At 41.2% G+C, this 16,689-nt stretch overlaps 1 protein-coding gene across 2 annotated transcripts in view; it reads right to left on the bottom strand.

The window, feature by feature from the left end:
* The window catches only part of PRR16 (proline rich 16), a 119,758-nt gene that overhangs the window by 20,811 nt on the left and 82,258 nt on the right, over positions 1 to 16,689 (bottom strand). The window contains exon 2 of one of the 2 annotated variants that reach the window (XR_004427546.1): positions 14,910 to 15,726. Coding sequence is in view for 1 of the 2 variants with exons in the window: in XM_033163890.1 (XP_033019781.1) it covers positions 14,968 to 15,726 (759 nt within the window). In the remaining variant the exon portion in view is untranslated. Of the gene's footprint in view, positions 1 to 14,861; positions 15,727 to 16,689 lie in introns of those variants that run through there. The other variant, XM_033163890.1, reaches the window with a different exon arrangement.

Genomic DNA, 16,689 nt, shown 5'->3' with positions numbered 1-16,689 from the left:
TTTGAAACCTTATCGGAGCTTGCTTAGCTTTGCAAATGCGCTAGCAGACAGAACCTCCTTTCTTGTTTCTTGAATCCATTGGTTCAGGCCCTACCCTCCAGCTGGCTCCATCTTCCACGTGACATCCCTTTAGATATTTGAAGATGACCATCATAACTCTGAATAATCTGAGAGTCAGAATGGTTTAATTAACTAAGGTTCTCAGAGTCCCTGGTTAGAGGTCCATATCTGGCATGGGCAGAGCAATCCTAGCTGTAGGAGGCTGGCAAAATTTACACGGGCTTAACTCCATGAAGGAGCGGGGCTGCTGGACTTACACACCCCCTTCCATTTTGCCAGTGTAAGTTCTGCTGGGTTGCTAGGTCACATGACCAAGCTGAAAGAGGTTTGGAATAAGTTTAAGTCTACCCCTGTCCTGTCCTATCCTGTCCTGTCCCCAGAATACCCCTTTTGGGGGGTTTACCCCAGTGTCAGTTCAGACAGTTTTGGCTGAGCTGAGATAAGGGACTTCAGCCAACACAGCCTTAGCCTCACCTGGCTCAGCCAAATAGTCTCCTATTCCTTGACTTTGGATTGTGCTGTTACTGTCAGTCTCAGAAATATTTCCTCATCTGTTAACTGAAAATGATTGTAACAGATTTTCATTACAAAACTTATTTTTTCCCAAATCAAAAGAGCTAATTAACTCCTGGGAAGTTTATAATTCTACAGTGGGAACATTAGGTTATCCACACTTGCTTCTGTCACTTCCCCCACCCCACCCCAAATAAACAAGTTAATAATGAATTGCCATCCAAAACCTCCAAAATCAATAGTCCAGAGAATCTGATGCTACTTGAGGGGATCCATTAGATATATTGCACATCATGTTAAATATGATAATATAAGGCTTTAGTGTTTTTAAAGTGGGTCATTGAATAATATTGTTGGAGTTAAATGGGGCAGACTGTTCTCCTAACAACTTACATGGCTCCTCTTCACCATCCAGATCTCCATTTCCCAAGCTGCTGCTTCAGGCTTCTCCTGGGGTCCCAGATTCCCATTCACCTGCCCGCTAGGAATGTTCCCTGGGTTGGTGTTATGTACTGAGTTGAATAGGATCCAAAAAGGCAGCAGTCTGATTGGTCCTAGAACAATAGGATTGAGATTGCAGCAGTCTGACTGGTCCCAGAACAATAGGATTGAGATTGCAGCAGTCTGACTGGTCCCAGAACAATAGGATTGAGATTGCAGCAGTCTGACTGGTCCCAGAACAATAGGATTGAGATTGCAGCTGTCTGATTGGTCTGCAGGAGCCACCCAATCCAGCTCCAGGTGGAAGTGAATCCGCATTCCGATTGGCATACAGGAGTATCCCGGAATTAGCCAATCACGTGGGGCCCATTGTGTAAATAGTGTATATAAAGCAAACATTTTGGGGGAACTGCATCCCTCACTACTATGAGCAGAATAAAGAGCATGAAAATCACACTGGACTCCGAGTATCTTTCAGTTGGACTCCTCCCACTCCCAGATCTCCCCCTCCTCTTCTGACCACACCCTCCAATATTTCTTTGCAGGACTCATTACACTATGAAGCTCACAATGAGTCATTTCCGAGCACAATTCAAAGTGTTCGTGCTGACCTTTAAAGCCCTAAAGGGCCTCGGCCCAGTATACCTGAAGGAGCGTCTCCACCCCCATCGTTCAGCCCGGACACTGAGGTCCAGCTCCGAGGGCCTTCTGGCGGTTCCCTCCCTACGAGAAGTGAGGCCACAGGGAACCAGGCAGAGGGCCTTCTCAGTAGTTGCGCCTGCCCTGTGGAATGCCCTCCCATCAGATGTCAAGGAAATAGACAACTATCTGACTTTTAGAAGACATCTGAAGGCAGCCATGTTTAGGGAAGTTACAGGTAGGTAGCCATGTTGGTCTGCCATAGCCAAAACAAACAAACAAAAAAATTCCTTCCAGTAGCACCTTGTTGTTGTTCAGTCGTGTCCGAATCTTCGTGACCCCATGGACCAGAGCACACCAGGCACCCCTATCCTCAACTGCCTCCTGCAGTTTGGCCAAACTCATGCCTTAGAGACCAACTAAGTTTGTTCTTGGTATGAGCTTTCATATGCATGCACGCTTTTTATCACATTTTTAATATTCTATAGGGAACCACCCAGAGTGGTTGGGGAAACCCAGACAAATGGGTGGGGTATAAATTACTACTACTACTACTACTACTACTACTACTACTACTACTACGACTGATAAAACAAGCAAAATGATGTCACCCATTTAGGTATCTGAGGCACCTTCCCCTGTTGTCAAAGAGCTAGCCCCTTCCAGGAAGGTGCCTGGAGAGAAGTCTGATGGGGAATTGGCTCCAAAAACTCCAACTTCATCTTCAAGGATACAGAGCTGACACTGCCAGCATGAACAAATCTTGCACCCCCAGTCTCTATGGAGGAATACCATGGGGGGGGGGTGAGGTTTATCCTTGCTTGCCTAGTCCTAAGCCTCAGGACTTCCAGCTGTGTGAATAGCTGTGCCTGCCTTGCTCTTCCAAAGGAGAACATAGGAGTCCTAACAACTGTTGGAACAACATCTTAGCTTATGGCTAGACAGTTATCGTAGATGGGTTTGCGTGATTTTCTAGAGCGCTTCGCAGGAGGGTTTTTTTTTCTGCTTTACATCCATTTTGATGCACTCGAAAAACAAAACTCACAACACATATCAATCTTTAGCTGTCACATACTTATATCAGCACAATTACTTCTGCCAGTTTGCAAAACATAGGGCTCAGACTATTATGAGTGATGCAGTACACATATCAAGCTATCAGAAACATATGAGAAGATAATACAATCTCCCAACAGAAGTGATGAAATTGTAGCCAGTTGAAAACAGGTTTTGCTTATCAGGCAATGCTACCAAAATAAGGAGTCCATCTTGGTTCCCACTGTCAGATTATTTGCTACTGCTATCACACAGATCTCAGGATGTTGAAAGGATAGACAGATACTATCTACATAGTAAGGCTTGTCAACAAGCACAACATTAATAACTTGGGTCTTCTACCTGAAAGATTATTGTTAAATACATCTCTTAATGGGGAATGTTATTGGCATGAACTGCATAGAATATTTGTAGCTGTGTGCGAAAAATACATTTATTATTTATTAGTACTTGTGTTAAAAGAATAAGTGTTTGGTTAAGTTATGAATATACTAGGTAAAGGGACCCCTGACCGTGTCCGACTCTGGGGTTGCGGCGCTCATCTTGCATTACTGGTTGAGGGAGCCGGCGTACAGCTTCCGGGTCATGTGGCCAGCATGACTAAGCCACTTCTGGTGAACCAGAGCAGCGCATGGAAATGCTGGAGTGGTACCTATTTATCTACATGCACTTTGACGTGCTTTCGAACTGCTAGGTGGGCAGGAGCTGGGACTGAGCAACAGGAGCTCACCCCATCGCAGGGATTCAAACCGCCTACCTTCTGATCAGCAAGCCCTAGGCTCTGTGGTTTAACCCACAGTGCCACCCACATTCCCATGAATATACTACTGATGAGTTAAATTTTGCATTATGCTTAAATACCCGAGCTCAAAATGAAACAGAGAGAACAACTAGAATTGAAGCCTAGAGACCTTTACAAATGGTGGATCTTAACTAAAAGTAAATAAGGCATAACTTCTCTGTGTGGATTTCCAAGTGGATGTCCAAGCCCAGCCACACCTTGGTTGGGATGACTGGGATCAGGAAATTCTGCACAGGGATTTGCTTTTGCCTGATTCCTGCCCCATTCTTAGCCTGGGGGTGATTAAGTATTTTGTTAATTCAGGATGTTCCTCATCTATATGCGGGTGCTAACTGTTTAAAGCTCTTTAAGGGGAACTCAGGGGAGCTTCCAAGAAGGTTTGTCCATCTTCAACATAAGAATCCCCCAAATATTCACAAGGAAGGCAGGATCAAGAGTACCTGCTTGCTACAGACCTGCATTCTTTTAGTGCAATAGTTACAGGCAGTGCTATTTTTCTAGAAAAGTGGTGACAGAACTCACAATGAACACCTTCCTCATTCTCTTAGAATGCCAATGGTGTTCACCTGAGAAGTGCCGGAACTGAGTCCCAGCGTGTTCAGGCTGAAAAAAAATCCATGATTACAGACTTAGTAAATACAAATATTAATCCAGTTGCAGGATGGCATCAGAGTCATAACCAGAGTAAATATGGGTAGCTAAAATCCTCATTGTTTATACTTCTGTTTCTACATATAGGGTGCATTTATATGCAATAAACACAGGGAAATTACAGCTTCGAGTCAAAGATCAAGTTTCTTGTTAAAAGAAAAAAAAAATAGAAAAGTTATTTATTAAACAGCGATCACTTTCTGGCTTATATTAATAATGCACAACAGCTATGCTGACATGATCAATGATCTAATTTGGCAATACAACATTTTTGGGTCTCTCATCCACAATGGCTTATTTATCTCTGAGAAAAGGATGAATTCTGTTTGTTTTCAACAAGTATGTAGGAGATCGATTTGCCAGTATGAAACAATGCACACAATTTTTCATTCAAGTTAAACTTGCCTAGTTCAGTTTCCACATGCATCATGACTCATCATAAGGCAAGCATTCTAGCCCACCATAAGTTAAGCAATCAATCAAAAATTAAAACAAATCTGAAAACTGCAATCTTGTTTACAACATGTGATTGTAAGATACTGTACAAAAAGTGTATTGCATTAATACAAGCTCACTGGCACAAATCTAATGCATAGATGTCAACTTTCCCTTTTTTGCGGGGAAATTCTCTTATTCCAGTGCCATTTCCCATTGCAAAAAAGGAAAGTTGACAGCTCTGATCTAATGTGCCACATGCTTCCTCTTGCCACCTCCAACCCCAGCAATAGTTTAAATAAACTTGGAATAGAATGTGGCTGCTATTTTCTAATTTTCACCAGAAATAAATAACAGCTGTTGCCTGAAGCAAGAAAGGCAAGCACTGATCTCTTTGATTCATTACATGAACACAAACTGTACATTGAGTTTTTATTTCTATTAGTGTTTCAAGATGCTGTTTTAATGTAGCTTCTCCCTTTTCCATGTTCCATTGTAGAAGAAACCTTTGCAAAAATCACACAAAACCATGTTTAATAAAGAAAGAAAGAAATACCCTAATACAACAAGCCACAACTGAAGCCACATACCACAGAAGTCAGGAATGCAACTTCATGGTAAAATTTTCATCACCTGTCTTGTTTAACATGCTCACCTAAGGAAATAAAAGGGAATGGAACCTAGTGGAAGTTTCACATGTTGCAAGTGTCATTGTAATGTAATACTGAATTACTGTACACTGACATTCATTTGCCATTTTGTTGCCATTCAACCAGTTTGGTGATAGTTTTGGAACTTAATTTAAAAAAAAAACACTCTCTCAATGAGAGAGAAAGATATCATGGAGATATCGGCAGACTTGGGGTTTGCTGATTTTTAAAAAAATCTTTGGGGAAACCCCAAAATTAGGACTGAACATGATCAATGGACATCGAAGAAGAACTAGACCATTCTGAGGAAACAGAAAATCAAGGGAAAGGGGAAGGGGAAGGGAATGGAATATCCCAGAAAAAGGCAACACTCCACACTGCAACATTTAGTTGCAGGCCCCACCTATTTTGTATGCAATAAATAAAATAAGTTCATATTCAAAAGTTTTGTAAATATTTAATATAACTCTTGGAACTGTCAGCAGGAATATTAGTTTTTTTCCATCTTGAAGTACCTTGCAAATTTTGTTTTCATATTCAGACTGATATTATGTGCTGAATAAGACTTGTACTGCTTCACTGGTCATTTTGTTAGCTATTCATGCTGTTGATAATACACAGTGTAAAACTAATGAAAAGATGTGGAAGCAACACAAAGTTAATTATCATCTGTGTGAAAGATGATCCATTATCCACAAATATTTATCAGTCTTAGCATGTGGACAGGATTTATGTGAGGAATTGCTCCTTAGACCAATGAGGCAAAGTATGAAAAAGTAGTTTATCTGGAAAAAGTGGAGGAGGAGGAGGAGGAGGAGAAAAATGAGAAAAAGCAACAATCACACATAGAGACCTGCGGCCAGTTCTCACTAGATGACTTTGAGTGGGAGCATTAAGCTAGGAATGTGGAATGCAGACAGAACTCCAATATTTTCTCACCAGGAGTATGAAATCCAAGACACTATAGGTGGCAATTTTGAGTTATGTTAACACCTAGGGATTCATCACAATGGATCATGTCTGCGTTCTTTCAGATCATGGCTATTCCCTTGTACAAAACCCTAAACAATTTGTTGCTGTTTATCCTTTGGCGAAATGGCTTCTTTGCCCACTAACCCAATCTGATATGGTTCATCATCCAGTCAAATCCACCACAAGGTACATGGTGGTGCGACATCGGAATTCACAAGAGTGTAGCAACAATATTGCATTGTGATGCAACTGGGAGCAGCAGTTTCCCTGTGTTTCCCTGCAATGGAAGCACTTCTCTGCACTTTCATAATGTTAAACCAGTTACCTTCCAGTTAACAGCTATGTAATGCCCTTGTTTTGTTGTCGAAGCCACATCTAGATACATTCCCGTGTCCAACTATACCTTCTGTTACGACACAATTATGCTTTCCTTTTTTTATTATTAATGCAACAACCTGTTCCCATTCTCCAGGGAAATGAGTATATGAGCGTGGCAAGCAATCCTATGCTCTAATAAATAAGCACACATGGCAGCTTTTATATCCACAGCAGCGCAGCTTGGTAAGAATTCGTTATCAACAATGTATGCTGCCTCGAGACATTTCCAGTAATGAAAATGTTGTCAGTATCTAATGGTTGTGCGCACGCACACAAAAAGCAAATAGCTTTAAGATCACCCCACCCCCTTTCCATGCAGATTAAAAAGCAAAAGGCAGTTTGTCAGTGTTTCTGAATGTTTTGCATCAAACGAATTGGTTAATAAAAATTAAAGGCGCATTCTTTTCTTATCTTGAGGAAGTCGTATCAGTGAACTCTTGACATGTTTAAATCCCAATATGAATTGCTTCAGCAATCTAATATTTTGGTCTGTTGTTGTTAGCTTCTTTTTAACATCTCCTTTTAAAGAGAAGCGAGAGGTAGAAATTTCAGGATAAATATAAATGATAAACAGTTACAAAGCAAAGGACAGTGAACATGGATGGCTTGATCTCAAGCAGTAGAGCAGCACTGAAATAAATAATTACATTCTAGGAAAATGTCCTACTTTTTCTTGTTTTTTCTTTGTAAGACACAATGGGGCATGAGGAATATTCTGTATGGTTTGCCAACCGTACCATTTTCTAGAACCAAGCAGATTTTTGTCCCTGGCTATTTGGCTCAAGTTCAACATCGCTGGCAGTGATGTGAAAATTATTCACATCTGATGGAACTTTGGTATTCAAAAAATGCAGGCTGTGTGAGTTACTTTCCAAATGGAGATGCCGGATAGTGTCAGCATCCATGCTAAGGAGAGAAGCAGATGCCGGCTCTCAACTTCTTTTGTTTAGTGGACAGTAGAGCTGACTGGCCAAACACGAGGCGCTAATTATATCCTGCGGAACCATTTTTTTGTAGTAGCAACAGAGTCACCCACAGGATCCCGTGGTAGCTGGCATTGCTGAATATAATGCTCCAAAAAATTTCGCAAGTACTGTGGCACAACTATATGCTATTATATCTATCTGTTTGCCTATATGCCATCATCGGTATGCATGGTGCTTGGTGCTTTGCGGTGTAAAGAAGCATCTTACATTCTTCAACCTGACACAGAAAGAGGAAGGAAGTGGAAGTAGAGGTCAACAGGAAGCGGGGAAGCAATGTGCTTACAGGTTGACTTGCAGGTAGGCTATGGAAAAGGTGAGATTTTTATGAGCGGTTTGAATTAAGTAAGAGAAGTGTGCTTGGAAGGCACTTACTGTATAGGCCTCTGGACAAGCAAGGGAGAATGGGCAGTCTTTGTGTTATGTATTGAAGTTCTCACCCTAGGCCACTAGGGGTGTGTGTATATAGTTCATTCTGCTGCAGTTTTCACTCAGGTCCGCACATGCAAATGAAGGATTGAAAAGTGACGTTCAGGGATTGGGTAACTACAGAAAGTTGCTAGTGTTGCATTGTAGCTGAGTTCTACATAAGCAGGCTGCTGAGCCCTTCAGCTCACTTCTGTTCCAGCCTGAGAATAAACAAGAGCTGCTTGGAAATCACTGTGTCGTTTGCTGTGTCCACCCACAACTTAACACTTTTGAGGGATCTGGATAATTAAGGGTGGTGGAGCCAAAGGAGTGAAGATCCCAGGCAGGGATATATCGGGAATGAGAAGGGAGGGCTTTGGAAGTAAAGGCAGGAGTGGACAGAAAACCAGTGCAGGTATTTTAAGAGAAACATTACATGATCAGAGTCAAAAGGGAAGTCAGTGATTCTGGCAGCAGGGTTCTGAGTACATGTGAGGAGACTAGAGTAATGTAGCCTAGAAGCCTCATAAAAGAGACAACAGTGAGATCAGCAATCATATTTGATCATCAGAACGATCTTGGGATTCCAGACAAAAAACAAAGGGGAGTGAAACACGTTGAAAGGTTGGTTCCCTGCAGATTACAGGTCAGAGTTGAGCAAATACTTTCAGTTTAATATATTCCCATTAGCTTGAATTCTGAGAGGCTACATAAAATGAAATCAATGAAGGAATGAATGGCAGCCACAGGCCCTCTGATCCAGATCGCAGTGCATGGAAGGGGTAAAAGGTTAAAGTCATCTTCCTCTCACATTGCATTCCTTTACCCCTTCCTCTCACATTACATTCCCAATCTGGATTCCACACCCACACTTCAACACTGCTGCTTTTTAATAAAATAAACAGGCAATCGAATTAATCACAAGGCGCTAACCCTTGCTCTTAATCATCCACAGGTACCTAACACCAAACAAGTCCCAGTGACCTAGGGCAGATCCACACCATATATTTAAAGCACATTTGATGCATATTTAAAGCACATGGCTTCTCCAAGAGCATCATGGGAACTGTAGCCTGGTATGTTTCTTGGAACTTCAGCTCTGTGAGGATGAAACCACAGTTCCTGGGAATGGTTGGGGGTATGGCATATGCTTAAAGGTGTGGTGTGGATCTGCCTTCACTCTTAATGCTTGTCCTTCTGGTTTTGGAGCTGGTAATCCCTCTCCCATAGCCAAGACGAACAATAGGACCAAATAAAAATGAGTAAAGCAAGAACGATGACAGCTTGTTGCTGCTGAAGGAGTTGAAGGGAACAACAAAGCCAAGTACAGAAGAAAAATCACAGATAATTACCAGGAATCTCCCAGGTAAGACTGGGATTCTTGCTAGCCGTGGTGGATGAACCAATGAAGCACCTTTGTACATTACTATTGGCTGAAAAGGCATTGCTTTCTAGCAATGACACCCTGCCATTTCCATTGATCAAACAGGACAATCTTAGTGAGATCCTGAACACAAATAAAAATTTTAAAAGTGGAAATTGAGAGAAACCAGTTTGTTAACATTTTTTTTCTTTATAGGTGTTCTCTCTTAAGCATTCAGGCAATTGTACTGAGGAAGGAAAAATGATGTGTTGACTTGGGAAATGCCAGTTGTTGAATTCCTTAGGAGGATAGTGTATGCCATATTTGAAATACTGTCAAACCTCGGTTATTGACATTTTTCAGCTTTCGAAATGTTATATTGTGTGTACATGAAAACATGCCAGCATTTCTGTCAACATTACACACATGAAGTAGGTTGTTGTCTGGAGAAGGCAACAGGCTAGCCAACCCTGCTGTACATAAAGGCACTAAACCAGCTGGTGTAAATGCATGCAGAAGGTTTTTTAAAGATAATAATAATCCTGCTTTTATACGTCAATACTACATTAACTCTTTCAATGCACATAATCATTTACACAAACAAACAAACTGAGAAAATGTCTGAGCCACGATGTTGCAGTTTCCACTTTTGCAAAAATCATGAACATGATACCAAAAACAAACTGCAGTCTCCCAAATCAATGCAGTAATGTGCATTTTTGTGGCAAGCTTACGATATGGGAGAAAACTCTTGGAAAATATGAGCTTCTTCTGAATTGTTGCTTATGAACCTTGAGTTTATTCTAAAGCAAGCCAGTGGAGTTCACCCATCACTATCTGATACACACTGTGATAAAGATGTTATTGCAATTTTTATGAGCTACACCATTGTGCACTTAATCACAGTGACACTGAGGCCTCTCTATTAAATTATGCAACTGCAAATTCTGTTCTAATATGCTCTCAAAATTGAAGACTCCAATATATAATGAGTGTAGGTTACAATCAATGCACGGCTCTATATATAGAAACCTAATTCCATCCTCCCCAAATTTAATGTGCTCTAAATGATGCACTTAACCATAAGTAACTATCTTTTTGTATATCTCAGAGAAGATGTTGCTGCATTAATTTTATTCATTCTAACTCAAAACATTTAAAAGAACATGTTCTTGCATTTCTCTCTCAGTCACAGGTTGATGCCATGGAAATGACCTTCATTTTAGAGTTAAAGTTCTGCAAATTCATTATAAACTCTTGACATGGTCCAGTCAAGCTCTCAACGCAAAAAAAAAGAAAAAAAAAGAAACACAAATATTTATTTCTCTCTCTGAAAATCAGTGGGACTCAAAAGTCTGTAATTTTGACCCTGTTTTCCCCCATTCAGCCTGTAAAATAACCTCCCAATCTGAATTGTTCTGAATTATGTTTGGCTTGCTACTGCCCTTAATATCCAGGAATAAAAGAGTAGCGTAACTCTTTGCTTCCTCCATATAAGAACTGCAACATTATATGAATGCCTCATTCCCTCCAGAACTTTAATGGCTTTTGACACAAACATCAGAAAGCACAGAACACATCTGAACTCATCTCATCTAAGACTTTTATCCTCAATAATAATGGGACTCACAGGTACAAAATACTATATATATATATATATATATATATATATATATATATATGTTATGTGTAAAAGGAGTGTTTATATGAACCGATACTTTATTATCACTTTGGAACTATGCTATAACACTTTATAGTTTACATTTTTTACTCTTTGTTTTCCTTCTTTTTTATGTTTTTGCTTTTTAACAAAATCCATAAAATATTACATGTAAAAAAAGAATACATTCAGGAAGTCATCTTCGTAACCACAAACAACGCTAAAGGTACCTTAACAACAGGTTTAAAATAGGATGGAAGGGAAACGATATGCAAAATGTTATATATAGCTCACAACTGAATCAAATACTCAGGAAGAAATTTTAAATTTTAAATGCTTGCATCATATGTGAGATGGTACCTAAGAGTCCCCGAAGTTAGTTGACAAGGCTGACTTGGGAGAACTTTGCTGACATTCCTAGCTACATTCACAGCCTTAGTTGCAGTAATGTTGATATAGTTAAGAGATAATTACAGTGGTACCTTGGTTCTCAAACTTAATCCATTCCAGAAGTCCATTCCAAAACCAAAGCATTCCAAAACCAAGGCACATTTTCCCATTGAAAATAATGCAAAATGGATTAATACGTTCTAGACTTTTAAAAACAACCCCTAGAACAGCAATTTAACATGAATTCTGCTATCTAACAAGACCATTGATCCATAAAATGAAAGCAATAAACAATGTACTGCAGTCACACAATCAATCAATCAATCAATCAATAGCTGAACTGGGTCCCACACAGTCACAAAAACAAAAACACAAAATAAATAGCAAAAACAGGCAGACCTCAGGGTAACACTCAAAATGGAAGTCTGGGACTCAAAACGGAAGTCTGGCAATCAAATCAGAAGCGTAACACTCAAAACAGAGCACATTCGGCTTCCACAAAACGTTTGCAAACTGGAACACTTACTTCCGTGTTTGCAGTGTTTGGGTTCCAAGTTGAGTACCAAGGTGTTTGAGAACCAAAGTACCACTGTACATGGTTTCCTGGCACCCTTTAACATTCTTTTTTAAAAAAATTACATCCTGAACCTATGAGATATTGTACTGGCAAAGCATCTCCTACAATGAGGCTTAGACCCTAGAATTCTAATGTGAATGCTCTTGCGCCTTCAACTAGATTTTGGGATCTTACAAAAAGATTTTCTGCCACCACAGCAGCGAGCAATCAGTGCTGTTGCACTCAGAGTCACCCTCAGCACTTGAAATGCCACAGCAAGTTACACACAAACATTGACAAGAACAGGCAGATCACTGAACTAGCAATAGCCCTAGAACATGATCTCTCCAAGAGTTGTTGGGTTTTGTTTTTGTTTTCATTCCCAAATTAATTCATTGACACAGCTATGTGCATTTGATCCTAAGAGTTTAAAAATGAAATCCTATGCATGTCTACTTAGATGTAAGCCTGGCTGAATAGGACTTACCGTACTCTTAGGTAGTGCCTGCAATTCTGCAAACCTAAGCAAGTTTTTAGTGGCAGGTTGGGTGAACAACTTGGTCTCCTCTACAAAAGCATGCATGACTTGCTTTAGCTGCTGAAGATTAAACCATAATTAGGTACAGTCGTACCTCGGAACAGAATCCGTTCCAGAAGTCCGTTCGACTTCCAAAACGTTCAGAAACCAAAGTGTGACTTCTGATTGGCTCCAGGAAGCTCCTGCAGCCAATCAGAAGCAGCGGAAGCCCCGTCAGACGTTCATGTCTCAAAGAACGTTCACAAACCGGAACACTCACAAGGCATTCAGGATCCAAGGTGCGACTGTATAAACTAATAAGTACAGTAGTCAGCCGAAACATTTCACCTCCATAAAATGTAACTTTCCTTTGCACTAAGCATTTTGAATGCAAATGCTTTTGGCTGGTCTGTGTTCTAAACATTCTTACAGTAAGCAAGTGCTCATCTCTCCTCCCCACGACATTGAAATCAACTGGTCTTAACAGTGCTTTGACTTAGCCTGATTGTGGCCTGGTTATCATTGTATCATTGTTTGGATTAATAGTTGGACCAAGGTCGCAAAGAACAGATAACAGAGGAATCACTGTTTCGGTTTAATATTTTCTAAATTATTATTAAAGACTGCAACTGTAATGGCTTGGATGTATAGGTGCCCTATTGCAGAAGTGGACTGTACATCCATTAGCAGAAAGGGGTGTGTTGGTGTCTGATCACTCCCCATTCTGGGCCAGATGAAAAAGAAGAAAGGGCTGCTGTACCTTGAATAGTTGTGCAAAAAAGAGAATTTCAGCAGGTGTCAGTTGCATGAAAGGGAGAAATGCAAAAGTCCATGTGCTCACACAAGTTAGAATTCAAGCTAATGAAATGACTAAACTTTTACTTTCCAAGAGCAGACCAATGCTAACCTTCTTCAACTGCTTTTCAAGTTAAACCTTTGGGCTGTATCAGCCTTAATGGTGGCAAAGCTGTGTATAACCAATTCCTAGGATGCTCTGTATAATTCATCAAAAATTGCAAGCACGTTTCTAAACAAAAGGCTTGCTGCAGGAACACTTCACTGATTGATCAATCACCTTTGCCTCATAACCTTGATACTTAAAGTAAGTATTATTGACTCTGCAACCATTTCTAAACATCAGATGATCTTTCCCAATAATAGCCATTCAACCAAACATAAACAAGGGGCAGTGATAGAGAGTCCGTGAGTCTGTGAATGCTAATATTTTGTTTCTGGGAAGTTTTCAATCTTTTCAAAGAATTCTTCAAGTGTTTCAACACCTGACCCAATAACATCTGCAATAATTCCTATTGCTGTCAACAGGATTATTGTTTCACAGAAGGAAAACATGAGCAAGAAACTGAATATGACTTAGCATGTGACCTATCATTAACAAATAACATCTGATCCATTTTTGGCGGGTAGGGTGGCGTGAGGGAGGAAGTATTTGCTGAGAAAAGTGTTCCTGCCACATGTCCTCTTGACAGAAATATTGTTAACCTGCAGTTGCTACTTTGGGAGGAACTCAGGTGGCACTGTGGTCTATACCACATAGCCTCTTGGGCTTGCCAATCAGAAGGTGGACGGTTCGAATCCCCACAATGGGGTGAGCTCCCGTTGCTCTGTCCCAGCTCCTGCCAACCTAGCAGTTCAAACACACACCAGTGTGAATAAATAGGTACTGTACCACTGTGGCAGGAAGGTAAACAGTGTTTCCATGCACTCTAGCTTCCATCACAATGTCCTGTTGCGCCAGAAGCGGTTTAGTCATGCTGGCCACATGACCTGGAAAGCTGTCTGTGGACAAAAGCCGGCTCCCTCAGCCTGGAAAGTGAGAAAAGTGCTGCAACCCCTTAGTCGCCTTTGACTGGGTTTAACCATCCAGGGGTCCTTTTTGCTACTTTGGGGTGCTTTGAAGTGATCATGAACATTTGGGTTGTCAAATAACAGTCTGCATTTTCTTGGGGCAAAAAAGGCATGCAGTATAATATTCCAGGACATTTTTTTTGCTTCCACTACAAATTCCCTATTGATCCAATATCTCTGCCGTTTCAGATCATTCTGTCTAATCATATATTCTTAGAAAACCTACTTGGCAGTGCAAATTATTGTATTTTCTAAATCACATTTGACTTCACTACTAATTGCTGCTGCACATCTATGGTTTCCCAAATGAACATTTAATTGCCTCTTTAGGCCACACCTAAAGCTGCTCCGCTGTAAATAATAATAATAATAATAATAATAATAATAATAATAATAATAATACCAGAGATAACCTATACAATGATAATTATAATTTTCAACCATGAAATGTGTTTGTGGATCAGACACCAGCTTATCTGTACTCACCATGTGATTTTTATGCCACTTCATCGAAGAAAGGGTGTAATATATTTGGGCTTTTTATTGCTTGAGTAGAAAGTGCTCATTACCTTTTTCATGTTTTATACATAAGGAAAAAAAATAAGAGAGTTTTCCAAGTGGGATACATCACACTGTTGTAGTGGTCGATTTCCTCAAGATGGTCTTCTGGGGTTTTGGTGCAGTTTGTGGAGGCACAGTTGCAGGTCTGAGAGGAGGAAAGCTACTACTGGGGCTTATTCCCACCCCTCCATTTTCTAACGGAAAAGGAGGAAGCGGAGGAGGGGGTGGTGGCAAGGGAGGGCATTGGTGAGGAAGCTTTCCCAGCGTGTGGGCAGGTTCGCTGTGCAAGTGAACCTCCCTGTTTTTAATATTATACCGAACGTCACAGTCTGCACAATAGCCATGGTACTGGACTTTTTCATTAAACCGTACCCGTTCCCGCGTTCCAGGCTGCGGACACCTGTCTTTCTCAGACCTGTGCATCAGAGGTTGCATCGAGACTTTGTCCAAGTTACTATTCGGTATACAACATATATCCCCGTTGGGAATTTTATTTGGTCCACCCGGCAAGCCTCCGTTTCGTAGTAGAGTCCCATTAGTCTTTACAGGGTTGGCAGGGATAACTGGCCTGTGAGGGTCTTCGCACCTGACTGGAGTCAGCCGCGGAGGAGGGGGCGGTGGGTTGGGCTTCCGCAGCACGGTGAGAATGGCAGACGGGTGGGCCGGGGGCTTGATGAGCGGCGCGTTGGCTCGGACTTTGACTTTCTCCAAACTGGATGCTGTTGTGCTACTTGAGCTGCTGTTCAACGTGTCCGTTTTCGAGCTGTCTGTCATCTCATCCTCCAGCTGCAAGTCAGAAGTCAGGGTGTCAATCTGGTCAACCACCTGCACGGAAACCAAACACAAATTGTAATAAAAACTAGGGGGTGGGTGGGTGGGTGGGGTGGGGGGTAAAGGAAAGGCAAGCCTGCTCGCCATCACCTTTGCCTTCACTCAAATGTTCAAGGCAGGCTTCCACAGCCTGGTGCCCTTCAGGTGTTGTTGGACTACATATTCCATCAGGCCTGGCCAGCATGCCCAACGGTCAGTGATGATGGGAGCTAGAGTCCAAGAATGTTTGGAGGGCATCAGGTTGGGGTGTGTGTGACTGGTATAAGGCATAAAAACTGAACATGGAGTTTCATAGAATAGTGGTTCTTTGTGTTCTAAATTCTGTTTAATGTAAAAATAATATTCTGTGTACTTATTTAAATTCCTCAGAAACCAGGAGCACGCCCAAAACGCAAACTTGTATCTTCAGGGAGAGTGCTACTTCATCCCTATTCCCTGTTCTGCTTCCAACTGACCAAGAAGAGCACCTCTGTCTTGTCTGGATTGAGTTTCAATTTGTTTACCCTCGTTCAGTCCATTACTGATGACAGGCTCCCTCCCTCCCTCAAACACTCACCTCTGTTGTCTGCACCAAAATATGCTAAGCATATTGTATCTTCTATACATTCCTACTTTAGGCATCATTTTGAGGCTTTTCCTTTTTTTTCTATGCTTCCATATCCCAAGTGATCCTTTTAAACCACTTAGCCCAGTACTGTGTCATCTGAAGGGCAGAATCTGTCCCTGATTTTAGGCAGAGCGATTGCACATTCCCTGCTAAAAAAAATATTTGGCTGGAGATAGCAGGAGCTGAGACTGGGATACTGTGCATTCAGAGCACATACTCTTGCATGACTCCCCTCCAAGAGCCATTTCAGAAGGTGAAGCATCCCAGGTGATTGTGGCCAAATTCTTTTGCTAAGCTGACTGAAAAACAGGCAACATGGGGAAAGGGGGTGGGGGGAGGGATGCTCAGAA

The sequence above is a fragment of the Lacerta agilis genome, chromosome 11, assembly GCF_009819535.1.
Source record: "Lacerta agilis isolate rLacAgi1 chromosome 11, rLacAgi1.pri, whole genome shotgun sequence".
NCBI lineage: Eukaryota > Metazoa > Chordata > Lepidosauria > Squamata > Lacertidae > Lacerta > Lacerta agilis.
Note: the sequence above shows the minus strand (reverse complement) of the source record. Positions and strands in the feature narration are given on the sequence as shown.